This window comes from Delphinus delphis, chromosome 5 (genome assembly GCF_949987515.2).
Source record: "Delphinus delphis chromosome 5, mDelDel1.2, whole genome shotgun sequence".
NCBI lineage: Eukaryota > Metazoa > Chordata > Mammalia > Artiodactyla > Delphinidae > Delphinus > Delphinus delphis.
The window spans coordinates 116,735,696-116,760,542 of NC_082687.1; the positions used below are offsets into that span (position 1 = coordinate 116,735,696).

General features: G+C 37.0%; 1 protein-coding gene across 2 annotated transcripts in view; it reads left to right on the top strand.

Moving 5' to 3' along the window:
• Nucleotides 1–24,847, top strand: part of NDST3 (N-deacetylase and N-sulfotransferase 3) — a 135,434-nt gene that overhangs the window by 62,804 nt on the left and 47,783 nt on the right. For both annotated transcript variants that reach the window (XM_060011845.1, XM_060011846.1), the window contains exons 4-5: nucleotides 4,042–4,227; nucleotides 8,823–8,951. In XM_060011845.1, the coding sequence (XP_059867828.1) occupies nucleotides 4,042–4,227; nucleotides 8,823–8,951 (315 nt within the window). The remainder of the gene's footprint in view (nucleotides 1–4,041; nucleotides 4,228–8,822; nucleotides 8,952–24,847) is intronic.

The window sequence follows — 24,847 nt, forward strand, 5'->3', positions numbered from 1 at the left end:
TCTGGCTGCTATGTAGAGAATGGACTGGAAGCAGGCAAGAGAGGAAATGGGTAGAATGGTTAGGAGCCTATGCTTGAAGGCCACGGGATAAAATGGTAGATTGGATTAGGGTGATGGTGATGATGATGACAGAACTGGAGAAAAGTGGATGGATTTAAGATTTATACTAGAGGTATACTGATAGGACATGATAATGAACTAGATTTAGGAGAGAATGAGGAAACAGGTGTCAAGAATAGCCTCTATCTTTTTGATATAGCAACTAGTTGGTTGATAATACGTCATCTAGTGGCATGGAGGAACCCTGGGGAAAGAGCATTTCTGGTAGAGCTGCGAGGTGGAGATGGAGAGTTCAATTGTGAGAATAATTAATCCTACTTGTGTTCTAAGTATTTAACATACATTTTATAGTAAATAGCCATATTCCCTAGTCTTTTTGGTCCACTTCCTTTTTTAGGAAAGTTTTTACATAGGTTACATAGTTCCTAGATCTAAGATGCTAGTTTCAATCAAGGATTCATAAAAAGAATAAGGAGAATTAACTTTTTAAGCTAAAATATCTACTCTTTTAAACTTTTTGCCCCCAATTCCAAAATAATAATGTACTGAATTTCAAATTTAAAAATCTGGAAGAGAATAATCAGTCAAAAATTTAGCATTACAGGGCTTCCCTGGTGGCGCAGTGGTTAAGAATCCGCCTGCCAATGCAGGGGACGCAGGTTCAATACCTGGTCCAGGAAGATCCCACATGCCGCGGAGCAGCTAAGCCTGTGTGCCACAACTACTGAGCCTGCGCTCTAGAGCCCATGAGCCACAACTACTGAGCCCACATGCCACAACTACTGAAGCCCACGCACCTAGAGCCTGTGGTCCACAACAAGAGAAGCTGCCGCAATGAGAGGCCCGCACGCCACAACGAAGAGTAGCCCCCACTCACCGCAGCTAGAGAAAGCCCACGCGCAGCAACGAAGACCCAATGCAGCCATAACTAAATAAATAAATTAAAACATAATTTAAAAATTAAAAAAAAAGAAGTTAGCATTGGGACTAAATCTTCTGAAACATAATAGTCTGCATCCCGGAACGTACAGACCTGCAATCTTAGCCCCAACTTTTCTACCCAGTAAGATTTCAGGTGTTCTCCCTGGTATTGAATGAAAATTTGGGGGCCGATTTATGTTGCCTTCATCTCATTTAAAAGAGACCAGCTACTAGCTAATGGTCAGTGATTCACAAGCCGGAGGCACATGTTTGCGGGTATTTAGATCAGGAGGAAAGCAGGCCCAAGAAGGGATAGTGGGATAGAAGTCACAGAAGCCTCACAAGGGAGAATCCCCAGATCTACCCTTTTCTTTTACTGAAAAAAAGGGTGGCCCAGTATTTTCATAATTTCCACATCAGAGTTGAGCTAAGTAGGACGAAAGCTTATTTTTAAATGGAGGCAGGCCAGTAATGACGACAATAATGAACAACATTCATTGAATGTGTATCATGTTTCAGGAACTGCACTAAATGCTTTCCGTGTATTACATTATTTAATTTCCTCTTAACCTCTTATGAGGCTTAGGGGTCATAAATCATTCTCCAAAGGCCACACAGGTTGTAAATGCAAGAGTGAAACAGCCAGTTGTGTTTGACTCCAGGAGGGGAGTTTTCCGCCACTGTGCCACAATGCACCAGCACACAAATAAAAGATGAGACTGAAAAACCTCAGTATTTCTTTAGTGTTAAAAGCTAAAAAGAAAAACTCAAATTGTGTATATGATGGTTTGCAAATATTTGGGAATATTCCAAAATAAGGGAAATGTCTCTGCTGTGCTGGACCGTCCTTTTCTTACATAGTGTTCTGAAGAGATAGCTGACCACTTACAGGTATTTAAAACTACCTTGAGCTTTCTGTCAGCATAATTTCTCACAAATTTGGAGGTATTTGAATTTTATAATGTAGTTCCTGTCATGGTGAATTTCATTCTTGCTTCTTCCTATACCCTTTTAAAAACTGATAACCCATAATTCTTCACAATTTTTCTTTAAATTTCTGTGATTGAAATTCATTTTCTTTCAACTGTTCCATTATCACTGCACCCCTATTCTTAAACCACTTTAGATGAATACTTCACTGACCTTTTCTAACACAAAGTATGTGCTGGTAAGTAATTTTTAGTTGAAAAAAATTGCCTTAGTTTTTAAAAACGGGGGAAAGAAAGCAATGAGATATTTCAATTCACTTTGTAGTGAAATTCTAAATGATAACAATAATTGCCTAGTTATGGTAATTTCTAACAAAGATGAAAATAAAATGAAGAACATGAAGCTTCCCTCTCACCCTTCAGAAACACAAGTATAATCTACTCCACCCATTCTCTTCCTCATAGCAACAGTGTGTGGCATCTCCCCTTTCCAGCATCCTCAACTACAACTGTCTGAGATGAGTTTTGAATGATGAACAGTTTACAAGATAAGAGGAAAGGGGCATTCCAGTTGGGTGGACAATATGTACAGTGTACAGCAAAGACATGAAAGAAATCATCAGAAACTGGGGTGGGGAGGATGAATGCTGACAGGAGATCGGCTATGTTAGGTTGGTTGTGAGCCTTTTATGCCGTATTGAAGGAGTCTGACAGATACTTAGGTAATGACAAATGATTGGCAACCCTTGTTCCTCCTGCGTTCAAGTGCTCATACACTTCCTTCACCTCCTGTTATTTAGGTTGAAAAACAAAGCTAGCCATGCCTTTTCCACTTCTTCCATATCTATATTTCTACAATTCAGTGTGTTTAGCAGCTTAATACTATGGTTCTTTGTATGTGAAATTGCACTTTGGCATGAAGACAAGCGATGACCAAGTCAGAGGAAGTCTATTTGGGTAGAACTTTAGAAGTTCTTTAGAAGAAAGTTCTTTAGAAGAACTTTAGAAGAATACAAAGCAGTTGAAAAATACAGATAGAAAAGTAAAATATTATTCAGGAGAAAAAATACATGTCTACTACTGACACCATGAGTGTTCTTTTAATAAAAGACATCTCATCTTTTATGCTAAAGAGACTTTATCAGGACTAATGGACCATCTCAAATGAAGAAGAATAATCACAATTACACAAACTTTTCCCAAGTCCCCTCCAAAACAGTCTAGTTGTCACGTAGATTTATTTTCAGAATTTCCAGACTTGGTCAGGACCAAGTGAATAGAGGAAGTAGTGAGAGAGAGACAGAGAGTAATTTTGAAATGACTTTTTAAAACTGGACTCATTTTATATACAGAGAGAGAGTAATTTTGAAATGACTTTTTAAAACTGGACTCATTTTATATACAGAGAGAGAGTAATTTTGAAATGACTTTTTAAAACTGGACTCATTTTATATACTAAAGCTGGATTTCAAATCAACTAAATTTCCAGATTGTTTGGCTCATTCAGTACCTTCTCCTTTCACTATAACCAGGGCTTTGGCTTCAAAGAAAATTGCTCTATAAAATTTTGCCACATTTTCTAATCAAAAGTGTGTGCTTCTAACGAGGCAGGGAACGTTGTCTATTACCGGCCCTCTTGCTGAGGGAACAATAGAAACGTGGCAAACTTGGTAGAAACTGGGCTATAGACAAAATAAAATCCGTTAGCAAGTCTAGCGAACGCAGAATGTGTTCTGCCCCTTAAGAAATGCTGGTTTTATTTTGTGGGGAGTGCTGAGTGTTGTCTGTAGCGAGTGTTTGTCGTTTAACTTACTGAGATCGTGCAGATAGGTGAGTCACGGGTGACTGTGACAGGAGGCACTGAATGCAGGCCTTCACATTATTCATTAAAAGCACTAGTCCTGTCCCATCACCTCTTAAACATACATGTATCATCTTCAAAACTGGTGGAGTGGCTATCAGGCCTCATGAAGTCTAGAAGTCTTAAATGTTTATCACTTTAAATTTTGCCATACAATTAAGTAATGATGGAGTGAAACAAACGTATTTATAGTACATTTGAAAATCCTGGGATAAAAATAGGATCCAGATAAATCTTCCCACATGCTAACTAACATTTGCTTGGCCTTAGGAGCATGGCATTCCTACTGACATGGGCTACGCGGTGGCCCCTCACCATTCGGGCGTCTACCCTGTACACATTCAGCTGTACGAGGCCTGGAAGAAGGTTTGGAATATTAGAATCACCAGCACTGAAGAATACCCACACCTGAAACCAGCTAGATACCGGAGGGGCTTCATCCACAAAAACATCATGGTGAGCTTCCTCTGGTATGCGTAGGGTAGACCTCATTCTGCCAGACTTAATTCCTCATTTGAAGAAAGAACAAAAGAGAATAACTAAATATTAAAAGTGTAACAGAAGGAAAAGCTCCACGCAGCAGGAAATATATTTTTCATACCCAAGCAAAGGACGTTTTCATCAAAGTCACTTCTTTTCAATTCTCCAAATAAAACTTTAAAATGTTTTTTACTGACACTATTGCTATTAAGCAGGCACTGACGTTAAAATACTAAGGAAACATTACATCTAACTTACAGATAATGTACAGAAGCCATCATTTCTTCAAAAAGTTATTTAGCATGTAAAACTAACACCATCTCTCTATATATAAACCATGCCGTTCTTGCCGGGCTGTGTCCTCTATCATATCAGACTAAAAAAAAAAAAAAAAAAAACTATTTACAACAAGAAGCCACATGTCCTGCATAATCATTAACAGATCATAATATAGAGTACAAATGAGAGATGATGTTAATGAAGTCATTTCTATCCATTGTCGAATTCTCTCCAAAGCTTCTCTATTTTGTTTTGTGTTTTTACACTGGTGACAAATGTATATTGTCAAGATATATTATTACCTAATACTTTGTGGGACCTCTCAAAGTAAGTAAGTAAATCCTAATTTTTTTCCGAAATCAGAAAATCTAAAGAGCACTGGTGAAGTTAGGAGTAGGCCTCCTGATTTAGACACACACTGGGAAGGAACACCACACAGAACACTATGTGGTCAGGCACCATAACACTGTCAAACTGTGTTTGAGCAGATGTCTACCTTCTAGAATTAGGTGTAACTGACTTCTTTTCAGACAGTTTTCCTATGTCAGCAAAAATTACAGATTGGATAATGACATTTGTATTACTACAGATAGGATAATGAACTTGGATCAACTTCCACCTTAACTTTTCCCTCAATAAAAACTGTTGTAAATGCTATATGGGGACATAATGGCCACATTTTATCCCACCTGCCATTCCTCCTTACTGAAAATGAACTCACTGTGCCTCAAGCTGCCAGTCTTTTGACTTGGGTTATATTATAATTTAAAAGTATGCCAGTACTCTCCTGTCATGTTTAAATCATATGCAGTCTTAGAATAATAAACTTAAGTCTCCAAGGACTTTATTCAATGGTGTTCTCTTTTGTTTCTGTTTCTCTCTGTAGTGTCAGAAAACTTGCTTGGATATGTCCCACGACATATGTTCATCTTTGTTTCTCCTGAAAACATATTTTACCTGTATTATAAATGCATGCATCTGGCAAGTATTAAAGGCTCTAACAGATTTCCTGTTTTGAGGGAACTGTCCCTGAGGTTCCACTTATGCAGCAATCCGTGGAAACTCTGTTTGCTTTGTGGACCCTTGTATGAGCATTTCCTAGTGGAAATGTTCCAAGTTGATGTGTAGTTAGAGAGGACAGGGCTTGAAGTCATCCTAATAGAGTTGTAAGTGGAGACCACAATAGCCAATATGCCCTCCTAGGGAGAGACTGCAAAGAAAAAAGAGCAGGGAACTGAGGAACAAACGTTCCTTAGATCACACCCATACCCTGTTGTATGAATGAGAGGAACTGGGTTTTGATGATCTACTCACAAATCAAACTTACAAGGCCTTAAATGAAACTTATTATCTTCCCTTCAAACTAGCTATTGGTCCTGCTATCTCTAATTCAGTTCTGCAATTTGAACATCACACCGACCCCCCATTTCCAATCAGTCTCTACATTCCATCAATAATTCCTTCATAATATTTTTAAATTTCACTTCCTTTCCCACAGCCTAATTCACTACCTTGACTTTCATTTGTAAACCATGGTGCTGGTTTCTACTTCGTTTATTTACGGCTTCTATCCACCACTCACTGCAGTCCATACCATGGAAAGTGCCAACCTTTTAACCCTAAAATGCTGCCTCATCTTGCCTTCCTAACCTGATTCTTTCCAGTTGTTTCCATACGCCTTAACTTGCTCTTCTGAAAACAATTTAAACTGTCTACCTTTCCATCTCCTGTTGTCCCGTAGCTAACACAGACTCACTCCAGACACAAAGGTCTGCAGCAATATCACTGTGTCTATGCCTTTGTCATTCTTTCCACCTTGAAAGACCACTTTCTGATCACTCTCTACCTATTCCTATTCCCTTTATGCCTCAGTATCAAGTTCCATATCTTATATAATTTAATGTAAAGCACCTTGGTATATATATAGCAGCTCAATACCTAGGTCAGGCCTACACTGATCTTATTCTCCTCTGAATTCCTATAACACATCCTCTTGTATAACTCCATTAGGAACATAAAAGCTAGATTCAAGCCCTATGTACAGGATATTGGCTTTAGGTCCACTGGCCGAGATTCCTATGACTATGGCTTTCATAACCATCTCCTAGTTATTGTCAGGAGCTATAGGGTTTCCAGGGGCTCATCAACATCTCAAAGTTTGAATTTGATAGCATTACACTCCCAGAAACAGTTCTAGAGAGCAGTTCACAGCAGAATGACTAAAACCTCTCTTACTCCTTCTCTAACACAAGAGAGCCATTTCAAGGAACATGTTCAGTGTCCCGTAGCATTGGATTTAAGGAGCAAGGCAATGCAATATGACCCTCTTACACTCTGATGATCTCCTCAGCCTCCTTTGGTGGTCCACTGACCATCCTAGGGCTCATGGTGACTCTCATCCTCTCAGCAAGTGTGATCCTCCCCAGAGTTGCAGGGTAAAGCCTGACACTTCCTCTTCCCTCTGTTCAAACTCAGATAATTTGAGAAATAAATGAAATTCAAATTTCTTTTCACTTCTCTCTCCCTTTTGCATAGAATCAGCTAGGCAATCAAATCCCAAAGTTGGCTCTGTATGTTGCCATAGTTTTTCAAGCAAGATATTCAGACTGAATCCTAAAGGCGATTCAGAATCATGCACGTTAAAATGTAAAACTAACCTGGCGTTTAATTACATGTAGGCATTTCATTATTTAGCTTTGGGGTACTTCTCTTTATCCCAATATACCTTAAATCCTTCAAGAATATAAAGGCTATATATTTGTGTTCTCCCACCTGGACTTGCAAAGAATTTTGAATAAGTATTTGTTAAATAAATAACTGCTATGTAAAACTTAATTTCCAGGAAATTACATGTTCATGAATTGTTAGGGGATATATCTGATTCAGTTAGAATACCTCTGCACTTAGTTCTTTTTTGTTGTTGATTTTGTGCATAACATTATGAGAATGCATAATGCTTTTAAACATAAACATCATCAGAGCTAATACTCTGCAATTAAACTGAAGTTCTTGGAATGATTTCATCAAGATAAAATAGCTTCTAAGGATATAACTTTCACCAGTTTACCAAAATAAATAGGATAGATACAGTTTTGATTTACACTGAATATGTAGCTTATTGATTGAGCTGGGAATTATGTTTTCTAAGAAAACTTTCCAAGGACTAGATTGAAATGTATTAAATACATATTCAGTATATTTCTAGGAAGTTGCAAAGCATGGGGATTCCTGTACAGGTAATATTTTGAAAGCACTTACTAAATCAATTGTGTTTTAAGAATCAAGACAAAAAAAAAATGACGATCCGTTTGCTTAGGACAATAAACAGAAGACCTGCCTGTGTAAGATTCTATAAAACTTGTATCCCTCCAAAGTATACTAATTCATTTTCTGCTACTTCAAGGGTGTAATGACAAATGCAGGTCATAAAGAAGTCATTATATAAAATTTAGCTAAAGTTTGTACCATCTTGCACAGCTTTTGTTCACCCCTTCTTTTATAATTGTACTGATATTTCACCAGGAAAGCTGTAAGAATTTGAAAAAAAATCCTTATCACAAATATGTATAACTGAAGTAAATAATGGCTTTTATACACAAAGGACAAAAAGAAGACTTTTTACTGAGTGGCCTTTTTATCATTTTGTTTCTGACATTTTATAAAAATTACTAACCAAATGCATCATCTCTTTCTTACTTTTGGAACTGGCAGGCTTCAGACTTAGAATTCGGGGCAATTACTACAACCTACAGTAGTCCTTTCAGAGTAGAACAGGAACTATGATTTGTGTCTCAAATAACTGTTCTAATTTAAAATGTCATTTCCTAAGAATCACATTAAGTTAATAATTGACTTCATTTTCTAATGCATGTGTAGAATTTGATAGAAGTATTATCCTTAAAAATTTTGCCTACTAGAATTACAATGTAGCACAGGCAAGTCCAGTATTTTTAAAGTCTAATTTTTACTTTTTGTTTGTTTTATTTCTTAAGATGCCGGAACATACTAGGCTTCATAACAGAAGTAATGACTTGGAGATTTAAAATAGATAAGTGGCTAAAATAATTCAAAGTGTATCTTAGTTTTAACATATTTCTTCCACTCTCTTCAGTATTCCTGCTGTAGTGATGTCATCCCCACTTTCCCACATTGTGAAGAACTTTGGGGGTGTTAATTACGAGTTGAATAATGACACCAGCTTGTACATTATTTTCCATGAGGGAAAAAGCTAAGTTTCAACATATTAATTGGTTGAAAGGAAATTTTTCCTTACCTGTTCATTCTTCCTTCAGGTTCTTCCAAGACAAACCTGTGGGCTTTTCACTCACACAATTTTCTATAAAGAATATCCAGGAGGTCCTAAAGAGCTGGACAAGAGTATCCAAGGAGGTGAACTTTTCTTCACTGTGGTCCTCAACCCAGTAAGTACTTTGAGTTATTCTCCAAATAAATAATGAAAAATGACAGGGCAAATGACAAAGAGGCCAGGGTTTTGGTGGTTATCAGCCAATCAAGATGAAGTTTCAGTTCTAAAACAGTAGTTAAAAACTAAATGGAACCACATCTAGTAATGGGGGCAAACTAATTCTACAAGTAGTAATGACATGAGGACCTTAGGGAAGAGCCGAGGAAGTGCTCTAGCAAACCCTCCTCTGCGTTGGAAAGTGATCAAAAATTAGAGATTCTTGCTTTTATGCAGAGTAAGATTTTTCACCTATAAAACTCTCCAGTTCCCAATGGGACCAGTTTTCCATTTAGGTGACTATTCTATTTTTTTCTTATTTAAAATAAAAGTAGAAGCAAAATGGGAGAGGAATTAGATAAGCAAATAGGGTCACTGTTGGAACATTCACATTAGATCTTATCTTGCTGCATCTCAGGCCAGGGCAGAGCAGCCTGTTTTATTGGGCTACTGTTCTTCCTCCTTTACTTCTTAATACTAGGGTGCCAGCTCCCAAATAAACCATTTGTACATATTTCTGCTTGAGGCCAGTGTTACAAAGTTGCATAGAAAACGAACTAACTGAAGTAAGGTGTATAAGGAAAAGAAGGGATTTTTATTTCCCTTCTGAAGATCACTGACATAAAAAGTAAAGCTGTATTGATTTATAGTAAATTTGTCCCTGATGTTAGCAATATTCAAGATGAAAAAAAATGTAATTTTCCAAATGTGAAAAAAATTCTATCAGCATAAAAGTTAGATAAGAGAGGAATAAAGAGAATAAAATTTGAAAGACCTCTCTCTTTTTTTTTTTTCATTTTAACATCTTTATTGGAGTATAATTGCTTTACAATGGTATGTTAGTTTCAGCTTCACAACAAAATGAATCAGTTATATATATACATATGTTCCCGTATCTCTTCCCGCTTGCGTCTCCCTCCCTCCCACCCTCCCTATCCCACCCCTCCAGGCAGTCACAAAGCACCGAGCTGATCTCCCTGTGCTATGCGGCTGCTTCCCACTAGCTATCTACCTTACGTTCGGTAGTGTATATATGTCCATGCTACTCTCTCACTTTGTCACCGTTTACCCTTAAGACCCCTCTCTTGACATTAATTTTACAGGTCTTGCAAGTAAAATTTCAGATATTTTTCATTATCTACTGGTATTCAATAGCTATCTATTTCTCAGCTCCTAGAAAATGAGATAGAAGTAAGAGTAACTCATCTTTGGGCAAAATCAAGATGTCTATCCAAAACTCACCATAGTTTGAAGTTAATAAACTTCTTCATACCCCCCAAAAATATAAATAATTCTGAGTTATATATCAGAAATAATCTGGTTCTTCTAACTTTTCTATTCTTAACAAATGGAAGTATCTTTGGAATCATCTCATATTGTTTTGTTCTCTTTTTTTATCAATTCAGCCACTAATACACAGGCAAAAGAATTAAACTAATGCCTAATGATGAACTGAAAATTCAGTTAAAATATTCTTAATATGGTAACATTTTCATCAATAATTTTAAGATTCTTTAATCTATAAAATTCTGATGTTTTATATTTCCTTTCATCATAGAGCAACTGTGAACAAGTAATCATCTATTTGATTTTTTTAACCAATAGTTGCTTTGGCACTTAAGAAATTCCTGGTGGTATTGTAATTCCAAAACTTTCTAAACCAAATTAGTTTTATTTACCATGGAAGAAATTCAAAATAAGATCATTCATGTTCAGTAGATTTACAATAAATATTATATCTTTTACTAATTAAACACCAAAGTATTTTCTTAATTGAGAAAAGATCTTGTGGTAAAGCTTATGTTATTCTTGGATACTGATTTGGACTAAACTAACTGAACAAACTCTTTAAACGTTTAGTAAACCTTGCTACTTTTCAGGCCTTTATCAATAACATTTGGCGATTTTGTTTGTCTTGCTGAGGAGATCCACAGGGAATAAAGGGAAGAAAAAACTACACGAACTTGTTCTTTTCTGATTCAGAAAACTTTCAGTAGACAGTTACTTTCAGATAAATGCTGGTATTCAAAATAAATGACAGGTCTTTTTAGACACCATAAGACATGCAAGGAATCCAAATTAACTTCATCTGGCATGTGAACCATGATTTTTGGAAACAACTGTAGTTCCCTAGAGATTTGTGGTTTAAGAAGCCCACTTCTAGACTCAGCCCAAGTCTTACCCAAGGAAAGATTACTATCATTAGCTAGTGATGTTTGCTTTGCAGAACAGAGTGAGGAGTAGTGGTTTGTTTCCTATGAATTCTCCATCCCAAAATTAAATGTTTAGATAAAGTTTGTATTAAAATTAAGAAAGGTCCAGATGCAGTTAGGCATACTAGTAATTTGGCAGATGACACTCTCCTTAGGCCAGAATGAGGATGAGAAACCCTTGATGGAATCGAAGCTGCAAGAAAGATGAGAATTTTAATTATAGTGGATTTGAAAGATAGCCGTTGTGGGCTTTAGTAATACTCCAGGCCTCGATCAGAAGTATCATTTTCTGAGAATGCTGAATGAGTTTGCTGTTTACTTCAAAAAGGTAGATGTGCATTAGAAATATACATATGGCTTTTAAATATATTCAAATATATTTGAATGAGTTGAAAATGAAAATATAAGCAGGATTTTATTTAATGTGCTTCTAAATTTTCTTCCTATATGTCAACATAATATCAAGGTATTCCAATAACTTTTACCAGTATTGTGGTGAGAGGTGGTTACAACGAAGTATCTCTCAGAGTTAAACTAGAATAAATCACAGCAAAGATAAGTATGTTCCTTAAACAGAGTACCTCTCTGGCCTGAAATGTTCTACTGTTACCAAAGTATTTTTCACTGCTAAAGAAAAAAGTGTCAACCTTGGAAATTTAATACAAAGAGCTTCAAAGACAATGTTAGCACTGCATAAGAGAGAGAAAACCTTGGCCTTTTCCAAATGAGTATTTCCAGTGTCACAGGCCACACACCTTGGATGTGGGTTGGATGCAGAGATTTTATTAGACGCTGAGGTCCAGGTGCATTTGAGAGGTGGGCCCATCAGGCTATCTGAGCCTGGGACCACTAAGAATTCAATTCTTCTAATTCCCTTTCTGATTCTAAACTCAGCCAGCAACTGCCTGAATATAGTTTGCTTTCCTATATAAATCCTACTATAGGAAAAGAATATGTCCATCATAAGAACTCATACTCACTAGAACAGTAATTTGCAGCACAATTTTATAAATCTTTCAGTTGGTGAATACTTCCCACTTAACCTGACAACCAGGAGAGGACCCTCCAATTGTATATATTTTAATATGTCAGTTCCTCTATAATGTATAATTCTCCATTTTAAACTAATGGATGAAATTTTGTTTTTATTTATCAGTTTCAATTGTCTTTGCTAATTTGATTCTGCCCCCCAGAAATGGACACCGTGTGTCAGTGTACTGAATCAGGTGTTGGAGCACATCAGGCTAAGTAACAGGCCCTGAAGTGTTTGTTGATTAGTTCAGGAAGGTAATGAATTACCTTATGGATCTACCAGGGGAGAGAGCCACTAGAACTACCCCAGAGTCACTGTTAGCTATAGACGCACAAGCACAAAATTTCTACACAAACATGTAATACACCCACACACAATATTCTTGATCAATTCATAATGCTCCAAGTACCCTTGTATATGCTTTAAAAAATAGTGAGAAAGAGTCTACTTACTTTACATACCTACATAAAATAATATATAGATGGGTACTAAGAACTAAAACTTATGAAGATGACAAAAAAATATTAATTCACAGTGACTGCACCTGCCCTCAATAAACAGAACCCTATAAATTTATGACATATATACTTATACAAAAAAAAAACCAAACCACTACTAAAGAGTATATTGTCCATTTTAAAGTGAGTTTCCAGTTCCACCTATCTTAGGTAAATGTGATAATACTTAAGTAGTGTGACAAACAGAATAGTTCTGAATTAGACATGATTGTTCCTCTTTTGGGAGCCATATTATATTCTGTTGCTCTGAAAAAGGATGTCCCCTCCCTTCTCCAGTGTTCTTATTTCTAATTACAAAATGTCTGAGTCTTTGCTTACGCTCTTGTTCAATAAACAGACTCTAGGTATTGAGTCCCTAACAGCCGATATCTGTGCCTCCCTCCAACATGCTTGATAATAAAGTCAGTGCTTACTTTACTTATTAATCCAGAACAGTTGTGGATTGCCACAAGATTCATGCTCTTACCACACTTGTTTGGAATTCAAGTGGAGCAAATCCCTGACAGCATAGCAATATTATACTTCCTTCATCAAACTGTTAAACATCCCATACAAACAGTGGCTAATCCCCTTATGCCCATGTTTCATTAAACACTTTTTGTCTCTATTGTTTCTCAATTTGATATAGCATCTATCCACCATACCCTCCATACCCTCCTACCCAAATCCCTGAAAGCTAAATCTAAATTGTATTTCTCTAATTACAATTACACATGGTGAGTAGAATTGACTATTTCAAACTGGGTAACACATGAGTGAATTACAATGAAAGTAAAACAACAGAATTCATACAAGATAACTTGTATAAATAGAAATTAACCCACACTGAAATTTTTTTAAAAACTATAATTTACATGTATATGGCTTATGTGTGCTTATCTATAGAATTCATCTAAAAGAAAACAGCTTTTTTTCTTAATGGGAAATTTTATGTTTCTTTCTTTTCTTATTTACTAATCCTGGAAAACATTGTGATAACAGAAAACTCTTTATTGAAAAATAAATGCTAATAATAACAACAACTTTGGATAGTAGAAAAATAATTCCTGAACATGTCTAATAATGAGTATTACCTGGGACAACTGATTAAAAAAAGTCCAGACTTAATGCATCAGAACCTGCAGGGGACAGTTTGGGGACCTGCATACTTATCATGAGCTTTAGGTGATTCTTATGATCAGGCAAATTTGGGAAATACTGCAGAGAAAGAAAATGGAGAAATAATTTTGGTAATCGAAGATTACCAAAGACTGCTATAGAAATTGTGGACCTATGGTCAAGGTATCAGAATTGAAAATGAGTCCAAATCTGCAGTAAGATTTGTTTAAAAACCAGTGAGAATGAATGTTTTTTCTTAATGACCAGAGAACTCTAGCTTGAACTGGAGTTTAAAATAGAGGTAACTCCTGTTTATCCTTTAAGGATGGCTTAAGGGTCACTTTCCTCAGGAAACATTCTCTGCTCTGGTTTAGAAGTACCTTCTTGTGTTCCCATAGCATCCTCTGCCGACTCTTCCTAAGTACCTACTACCTTGCATTGTGACTGTGGGTTTGCTGTTAGGCTCTTTGCTTCTTGTGGCAGAAAATGTGTCTTTCATCTCCAAAATCATCCCAGTGCCTAAACATGATGCCTTATACCTAGTTTTTATTTAACACATATTAAGGAAGAGAAACTGACTTTTCTAATGGCCTGATACCAAAAACAAACACAATAAATCTGAAAGGAAAGGACATCTGGGTCCTGGTAAGATAATTCTTGAATCAAAAGCATAAGTAAAACCTGTATCATGAGTTAGATGGGGCTGAATTATGTACTATTGTGTACTGCTCTTCACATACGTAGTTGTCTCTTCCGTATAAGATTTGTTTTCATTGAGTTCCTCTGGCTGTAAGAACTAGAGACCCACTCAAGTTACCTCAAATAATGGAAGTGTGGGACTCCAGAATGCTGAGTCCAAGGCAGTTTCAGGGCCCATAAAATGAGAATTACTGATCTTGATCTTGCCTTAGTGCTTTAATACAACACAACAGGTGCTTTTCACGTGTCTTGAGTGTCTCGTTTTTCTACTACTGACTATATATTACATGTCTGCCTCAAAAGTGCTGCTTGCTTTATGGCTTCTGTGCCCTCATTAATTAATTTCACACGTGACCCAATGTGACTGCATCAAGTGTTTTCCATACAACATTCAGCTTCAATTCTAACTCGCTAATTTTCTCATCCTCTTGTGGTGTCGCAGATCAAATTCCCAAGCAAGGGAATCTATTTGTCCCAGCTTACTTTTCTGAGTCAGCCAATATCAGCCCTGGCCTGTTGTGAACTGAGTGCTCCTGGCTATGGGCACCCCACAACGACCTCCAATCTCCATTCTACACTATGACTGGGCAATGGGCTGCCTAAGGGCTATCCTTTCAGCAAAAGCTTGGAAGAGGCAGGTACTATGACTGCTGTCTAGCCTGAATCTGAATCCTGTGGGAATAGTCAGTATGTCTCAGCCAATTCCAGAGATTTGGGAGTAAGCTAAACCTTTTTGGAGAAGGCCTAAAGATTAATTTTGAAGCTTGTAAAGTCTAAGTGAGTAGTTCTGTTAGATATAGGACCAATTAATTTCATTCATCATTTTACTGTCTATCTTGCTTCTAGAATGCAAGTTCCAAGACAGCATGTACGTCTTGTGTTTTATTTACTCTATATCTTCAAACTAAGAAGAGTTCCTGGCATGTCGCAGGTGCTAACAAAATATTTCATAAGTGGATGAATGAAGTTAAATGTCCAACAACAGGGGTGGGAATATTAAAAGAGCAAATTATGTTCCCCCCATAGTGGAATACATTCAGCCATTAAAAAACACATTGTATAATAATTTTTGATGACATGGGAAACAGTCATGATATATTCAGTGAAAAAGTATGTTGTTAGAAAATTAGATGCAAGCATGGAAATAAACTAGAAGGAATTCAGCTGAATGTTAGCAATGGTTGCCCTAGATAACAGGATTAAAGATGATTTTCTTTGTCACGTTTGTCTGATTTTTATAATATGTCTACATTGAATGTCTATTACTCTTAAAACCAGCACACACACACACACACACACACACACACACACACACACACACAATGCTACATTAACAATAATAAAGAATTATCTAACACTAACAGTGAAGGACGTAAAATGCAATTATTTATTTAGTGATATATCAGGGGTAGAATTAGTATTTACTCAGCTCCAGTTGTTCCCTATCTGTCTCGTATATCACCTAACACCTACCTCACTGCATGGTTATTTGTGTACATATACATCATTTCTCCTATATGAGGGGGCATTCTTGCAGAATTATCTGTGTGTGTTTCATTTTTGTGCTTCCCATGGTGTCTAGATCAATGTTTTAAATCTAATAAATGGTCACTAAATGTTTTTTAAATGACTGACTAAATGTAAGAAGTTATGTTTTAGGGGCATCACTTGACTTATGGCCTATCCAAATGTGAATAATAACAAGCCTGGTTTTAACAAAACTACATTCTGGTAGATTCTCTGCTTTCAAGAGAGTGAAATTCAGGATCCAGGAAATTTTTAAGTGGCCCCAAACATTTGGCAGGTTTTTACAAGTGATGATGAATTAGCCTGACATGGAACAATGGACAAGTAAAGCTGGAAAGAACCACAAAATTCATCTACTCAGTCACCTAATTTTAGGCTCAAGGTCACTCCTGTATTTTTCTGTTGAGAACCCAGCCTTCCTGACTCTGAGTTTGGTGCTTCTACCACTACAACATGCTGCTTCTGCACTCCTGGGTAAATTGGCCTTAATGTGATGCACATTACCTGTTAATGTGACTCAGTTACCTGGTACCAGGAAAATGTGCAAATGGTTTAAAATTTCTGGCTATTATTTAGAAAAAGCAACCCATCTCCATATTGAGTAAAAAATAAGTGCTTTTGAAAAAAAAGCTATAATAAGCAGTTATAGCTAAGGGAAAATGTCAAATGTACTTTTAAAGAACTATGAATAATAAGCTATGTATTTTTTATCTTAAAACAATAAATCTTATTGATGTTACTTATATATTGATAAGACTTTTAAACATTTTTTTGTTTTTTATTTTATTTTTTATTAGACTTTTAAACTTGTAAAGCCAAAACACTTTATTTCATTTATTTCCTATTTTCCATATCAGCCCTATTTTTCTATCAATGTTCTTCATGATTAACTATGGTTTTATATAATTACTTGCCACTGTGAGATTAAGAATATTATAAGAAAGCATGATTGTCTTGATTCTACAGTTAAGAAAAATAGGAGTATGATAAACTCTCAAGCCATTGAGATGGATATTTTTAAGAAATTTAAGAAAATTGATATTAAGTTAAAGAAATGAATATTATTTTTGTTTAATCCTTTCATAGTTTCACATAACTTATAGGATAAACAAACAAACAAAAAATCCTTCACTTGGAAAAAAAAATTAAGTCTGGCTCCTACCCACCTTTATGGTCTCTTTTTTCAATAATCTCATATATGCACCTTTCAATCCATCCATACCGAAGAATTTGTAGTTCCCTAAACAGGACCTGTTATCTTGTTCTGTGCCTTAGAGTGCTACTGCCCCAGGTTGGAATGCCTTCCAGCAAATCTGAGCTCGAAGGTCATCTTTTTACAGAAGACCTCTCCCAACTCTTCAGTTTCTCCTGTGTTCTCATAGCACCCAGGCATAACCATAACATAACTTGCCCCCAGTACTATAATCGGTTATCTTTCTCATCCAGTAGTTTGCGCATTCCTTGATAGAAAGCATCATGTCTTATTTATTTTGTAATCAAGATATATGCAAAATTTTAGCTCATAGTAGGCTCTCAATAAATGACAGTGCATTAACTTGCCATGCATGTTTGAAGGAAACACTTCCTTTGACGGAAGATCTATTTGCCTTGGAAATACTTATTCACAGAATCACTTGACTCAAGAGTTTGCATTATTGTGCTTTCATTTCTCCCAACATGGCATCCAGGGAGATCCTTTTGAAAGTCATTAAATTTATGAAAAGATGGTCAGTTTCACTCATAGGAAGAAAAATCAAGGTTAAACATATTGAGATACCATTTCTTATCCATCATATTGCCAAAAATTCAAAAGATTGGTAAAATATTCTGTTAACAAGGCTGTGGGAAAACTGATATTCTCATACATCCTAGTGGATATGCAACCCCTACTGAGGGAATGCAAAATGGTACAGCCGCTATGGAAAACAGTATGGAGTTTCCTCAAAAATTAAAAATAAGACTACCATATGATCCACCAACCGTACTTCTGGATATCTGTCCAAAAGAATTGAAAACAGGATCTCAAAGAGATATTTGCCCTCCTATGTTTGTTGCAGCATTATTCTCAATGGCCAAGAGGTAGAAACAACTTAGCTGTCCATTGACAGATGAATAAATAAAGAAAATATGGTACATATGTACAGTAGAATATTATTCAGCCTTAAAAAGGAAGGAAATCCTGTCATATGCTACAACATGAATGAAACTTGAAGACATTATATGCTAAGTGAAATAGGCCAGTCACAAAAGAACAATACTATATGATTCCACTTGTTTGAGGTGTCTAAAGTGGTCACACTCATAGAAACAAAGGGCCTAGAGGGAGGGGAAAATGGGGAGCTGCTATTCAGTGGGTATAGAGTTCCAGCCATGCAAGATGAAAAAGCTCTAGACATGTACAGCATACTGTACTGTACATTTAAAAATTTTGCTGAGGGGCTTCCCTGGTGGCGCAGTGGTTGAGAGTCCGCCTGCCGATGCAGGGGACACGAGTTCGTGCCCCGGTCTGGGAAGATCCCACATGCCGCGGAGCGGCTGGGCCCGTGAGCCATGGCCGCTGAGCCTGCACATCCGGAGCCTGTGCTCCGCAACGGGAGAGGTCACAACAGTGAGAGGCCTGTGTACTGCAAAAAAAAAAAAAAAAAAATTTGCTGAGGGTAGATTTCATGTTAATTTTTGCCACAAATGTTTTTTAAATTTTTATTGGAATATAGTTACTTTACAATGTTGTGTTAGTTTCTGCTGTACAGCAAAGTTAATCAGCTATATGTATACATATATCTCCGCTTTTTCAGATTTCCTTCCCATTTAGGTCACCACAGAGCACTGAGTAGAGTTCCCTGTGCTATACAGCAGGTTCTCATTAGTTATCTATTTTATATATAGTATCAATAGTGTATATATGTCAATCCCAATCTCCCACCCAATTCATCCCACCCCCCATTCCCCCGCTTGGTGTCCGTACGTTTGTTCTCTACGTCTGTGTTTCTATTTCTGCTTTGCAAATAGGTTCATCGGTACCATTTTTCTAGATTCCACATATATGCATTAATATACCATATTTGTTTTTCTCTTTCTGACTTACTTCACTCTGTATGACAGTCTCTAAGTCCATCCATGTCTCTGCAAATGACACAATTTCATTCCTTTTTATGGCTGAGTAACATTCCATTGTATACATGTACCACATCTTCTTTATCTATTCCTCTGTCGATGGACATTTAGGTCGCTTCCATCTCCTGGCTGCTGTAAATAATGCTGCCATGAATATTGGAGTGCATGTGTCTTTTGGAATTATGGTTTTCTCCAGGTGTATGCCCAGGAGTGGGATTGCTGGGTCATGTGGTAGTTCTACTTTTAGTTTTTTAAGGAACCTCCATACTGTTCTCCATAGTAGCTGTATCAATTTACATTCCCACCAACAGTGCAAGAGGGTTCCCTTTTCTCCATACCCTCTTCAGCATTTATTGTTTGTAGATTTTTTGATGATGGCCATTCTGACCAGTGTGAGGTGATACCTCATTGTAGTTTTGATTTTCATTTCTCTAATAATTAGTGATGTTGAGCATCTTTTCATGTGCCTATTGGCCATCTGTATGTGTCCACATATAGACATTTCTCTTTGGAGAAATGTCTATTTAGGTCTCCCACCCATTTTTTGATTGGGTTGTTTGGTTTTTTTGATACTGAGCTGCATGAGCTGTTTGTATATTTTGGAGATTAATCCCTTGTCAGTTGCTTCGTTTGCAAATATTTTCTCCCTCTCTGAGAGTTCTCTTTTCGTCTTTTTTGTGGTTTCCTTTGCTGTGCAAAAACTTTTAAGTTTAATTAGGTCCCACTTGTTTATTTTTGGTTTTATTTTCATTACTCTAGGAGGTGGGTCAAAAAAGATCTTGCTGTGATTTATGTCAAAGAGTGTTCTGCCTACGTTTTCCTCTAAGAATTTTATAGTGTCTGCCTTACATTTAGGTCTTTAATCCATTTTGAGTTTATTTTTGTGTATGGTGTTAGGGAGTGTTCTAATTTCATTCTTTTACAGTGTAGCTGTCCAGTTTTCCCAGCACCACTGATTGAAGAGGCTGTCTTTTCTCCACTGTATATTCTTGCCTCCTTTGTCATAGATTAGCTGACCATATGTGCGTGGGTTTATCTCTGGGCTTTGTATCCTGCTCCATTGATCTATATTTCTATTTTTGGGCCAGTACTATACTGTCTTGATAACTGTCTTGAGAGCTTTGTAGTGTATCTGAAGTCAGGGAGCCTGATTTCTCCAGATCTGTTTTTCTTTCTCAAGATTGCTTTGGCTATTCGGGGTCTTTTGTATTTCCATACAAGTTGTAAAATTTTTTGTTCTTTCTCTGTGAAAAATGCCATTGGTAATTTGATAGGGATTGCATTGAATCTGTAGATTGCTTTGGGTAGTGTAGTCATTTTCACAATATTGATTCTTCGAATCCAAGAGCATGGTATATCTCTCCATCTGTTTGTGTCATCTTTGATTTCTTTCATCAGTATCTTATAGTTTTTTGAGTACAGGTATTTTTTTTTAAAAAGTGAAAGAACTTTAAAAAATACCTTTTTGTATTTTTGACAGTACATTTTAAACATGAATCTAATCATGAAGAAACAATCTCACAAGTCCCGAAATTGGTATATTCTATAAAACAAATGTTCTAGACTTTTCCAAAAATATATCATATTTAAAAAAATAAAGAAGGGATTCCCTGTGGGTGCAGTGGTTAAGAATCTGCCTGCCAATGCAGGGGACACGGGTTCGAGCTCTGGTCTGGGAAGATCCCACATGCTGCAGAGCAACTAAGCCCGTGTGCCACAACTACTGAGCCTGCACTCTAGAGCCCGCGAGCCACAACTACTGAAGCCTGTGCACCCAGAGCCCGTGCTCCACAACAAGAGAAGTCATTGCAATGAGAAGCCTTCACACCGCGACGAAGAGTAGCCCCTGCTTGCCTCCCCTAGAGAAAGCCCATGTGCAACAACGAAGACCCAACGCACCCAAAAATAAAATAAATAAAGTTACAAAAAAATAAAGAAGGAGGATTATTCTAGTTTAAAAGAAACTAAAAGCCATAATAACCTAATACAATTTATAATTCTTAAGCCTTCGTTGGATCCTCAATTTTTTTTTTAATATATCTGTAAGTATCATTTTTCTAGTTATTACTGCTGGGTAACAAAATACCCCAAAACACAATGGCTTAAAAAGAAAACAGCAATTATTTTCTTATCACTCATGATTTCTGTAGGTCAGAATTCAGCGAGGGCTGGACTGGGTGGTGATTCTGGCCTTCAGTGTCTCATGAGGTTGCAGTCAGATGGTGACTAGACCTGGAAAACCAGGCAAGGAGCTGGCAGGACATCTCTTCACAGTGTCTCAGGGCTTTTTCATGTGATCTCTCCCCAAGGGCTCCGAAGGGGCTTCCTCACAGCAGGAGGGCCTCAGGCAGTCACGTGGCTTTAGGGCTCATCAAGCATCAGAGCAACCAAGGCAGAAGCAGAACTGCCTGGATTCAGAAGTCACAGCAACATTTATGCTTCACGAAAGCCTGACCACATTCAAAGGGAGAATTAGATTCCATCTCTTTACGGGGAGTGACAAAGTTCTAGAAGAGAGAGAAATTGTGGGAGGCCATCTTTGGAAAATATAATTTACCACAGACAATTATGGAACAATTAGGGGAGTTTAAATATGGACTGCACAATAGATGATACTGAAATATGTCTTCCTAGGTGTGATGATATTTGATTTTACAGTAAAATGTATGTGCTCTTAGATGATGCATGCTAAGGGATTTAGTGGCAGTGCCCTGCTGTCTGCAACTTATTTTCAAGTGATTTAGCAAAATAACAGGTATATTTAAGAGTGAAAGAAATAGAAAATGCAAAGCAAATGTAGTGAAATGTAAGGAACTGGAGAATAGGTGAAGGATATACAGATGTTCACTGTCCTAATTTTTTGCTTTTCTATAGATTTATGACATGTTTTTCAAATATTTGAGTGAGAAATAATGTAAGTCCGATTACATTATTTCTCTGCTCACATCCTCCAAACCTCTCTCTTCAGAGTAGATGCCAGATTCCTTACCATGACCTACAGGACCTGTGTGATCTGAACCTTTACCTCCCTGATATTATCTCCAGGCGGAGGGAACAGCAAGTACAAAAGCCCCGGGAGTGTGCTTGGCATGTTTTAGAAACAGCAGGTAGTTTACAATGTCCTATTTTAATTGATGCCTCTTAAACATCTTCTTCATAAATCTTTGTGTACGCATTGTTTCTGGTTTGATGTGAAACCTCAGTTCCCTGCCTACTCATTTCTTTCTTGGTTGTAGGAACTTCAGCCCTTGAAGAACTCAGTCAAAGCCAGATCATTCCTCACTACCCCCCAAAATGCCTGAGAATTCTGTTTAGGAAGGGGAAAAGATCCAGCCAGGAAAATTTAAGAAGGTTCCCAGTTACATTCAAATTGGAATTTCACCTATTTGATATTCCCCTCAGGATGCCTGGTATCCTTTCAATCTTACCTCCAAGGCATATTGTATTGTATTGTTTTTGAGGTTTAGATTGTCTAAGCATGCCCTGTAGTAACGAGTAGGTTCTTAACAAGATTTTACTTTGCAGGATTTAATCCATTGGCTTTCTTGCTTGGCTGCCTTTGGCTAAAGCTCACTGTTTGGTTGGACCTCCCTTGCCTGTGGCCCTACACCATGGTGCTGCCTATCACAGGCATTAGTAATTTCCTGTCTTGGCTGGAGGCCCTCACAGAAGCCATATTTTCGTTGCATATATTTGTTCCTGATGTTTTGGTCTTAGGTCTCAGCAGAACTGTGGTTCTTTCTGAAGGTCATATGATACTGTTTTCAGGGGAGGTATTAGTCCCACAGATAATTGGGCCTTTTGATCTCCAAGATGAGTAGGTTGGCCACATCTTTCCTTCCAAACCAGTGAACACTGTATTAAGTAGGGCTTGTTGGTAAATTCAGTGTGTCAGGAACTCACAGCCAACTAAGGGACCAATGAGCTAATAATAACAACAACACAGGTACCTCTTATTAGAAGCCAGATAGTTAATAGACATTAGAAATCAAAGCTCAAAAAATATTACCAGGCTATCTGAATGCTTACGTACGTACTGGTATCAGTAAAGTGAGCAAACCCCAGGTGAGATTGCTATCCGTAGTGAAACAGGCTAAGACATTCATTTGGAGGAAACGGGACAGTTAAATGCCAAGGGAGGCTTGGCTAGGTGTCCTCTGTACTAAAATTAGAATTCTGAGATTGCCATTTTCCAACTTGGCAAGCCTTAAAAAAAAAAACCTTCATATCCTTTAACACTGTAATTCCACTTCTAGGAATCTATCCTAGATTTAGAAAAAAGTGTTAATTGTAATGAGGGAAGAAAATGGAAATAAATGATGTCCAACTGAATGGAAATGTATAAACAAATTATGTCCACTTAGGTTATTATGCAGATTTTTAAATTTATGTGTATGAATAATTAGGCAATAACATAAGAAGTAAAAAATATATTATGTATAAATAGGGTACAAAAGTATCAAAATTTTGTTTTAAAAAACTATACATAAACTATACATACTGAAAAGAAATGTATCTTTGGATGTTGAAATTTTAGTATTTTTCTTTCTGCTCTTCTGTATTTTATATTTTTCTTTTTTAAAATATCTCTATCGGAGTATTGGAGCTTTACAATGTTGTGTTAGTTTCTGCTGTACCACAAAGTGAATCAGCTCTATGTATACATATATACCCATATCCCCTTCCTCTTAAGCCTCCTTCCCACCCTCTCTATCCCATCCCGATAGGTCGTCACAAAGCACGGAGCTGATCTCCCTGTGCTATGCAGCAGCTTCCCATTAGCCATCCAATTTACATTTGGTAGTGTATATATGTCATTGCTACTCTCTCACTTCGTCCTATAATTTTTCTTTAATGAGTTTCCAACATCTTTTTTAACAAGAAGTGGTAAAGCACTGATTTTTAAAGTACTAACACAAGAGTTCCTATTAGCAGAGAATGATCAAACCAGTTTAATTATGAATTACCATTTAAACAAATTATTTTAAGACAAGGGTATCATATTAGGGGATTCGGTTCAACAGTACTTTTTGAATATCTTTTTCTTCAAATTTCAAAATATTAACACCTTGTAAAATTCCATAGGATGAGAGGTGAAACACGAATAATTATATTTCTGTAATTCTGCTTTTTCCCTTTAACAAGTATATGGACTGAAGCAAGAACTAGGCAATAAGCAAGAAGGGCCCTTGAGCAGGAGGGAAAGAGACAAAGGGAACTTGTTCTGTACTAGGCCATGCTTTTTAGAAGGGACCTTATTTCATTCTAGCAACAATTCCGTGAGGCTTCGTGTATATCATCTTATTGGACCTTAACAGCAATCCTATGAGGCATGTCATAGATGAGGAAACTGGGGTTCAAAGAGATTCCCTAATCTGACCAAAGATAAACATATAGTAAGAGAAAGGTCCTCCATTCTATTGTCATTGTGCTTCGTTGATAGAATACCCCTGACCCACACTCAGAGCCTTGAATAGCCTCATTTTTAAACAGAATTAAGCCACACTTCTTAGTCTGTTTTCTCATCCTAAGGGACATATTACACACAAACATTAGAACATGAGAGAAAGAACACTAGAGCAATGGCAGTGGGAAATGAAAGCTGACAAAGGAGTAGGACACCCCCCCCAAAAAAAACCACCTATTACAAAGC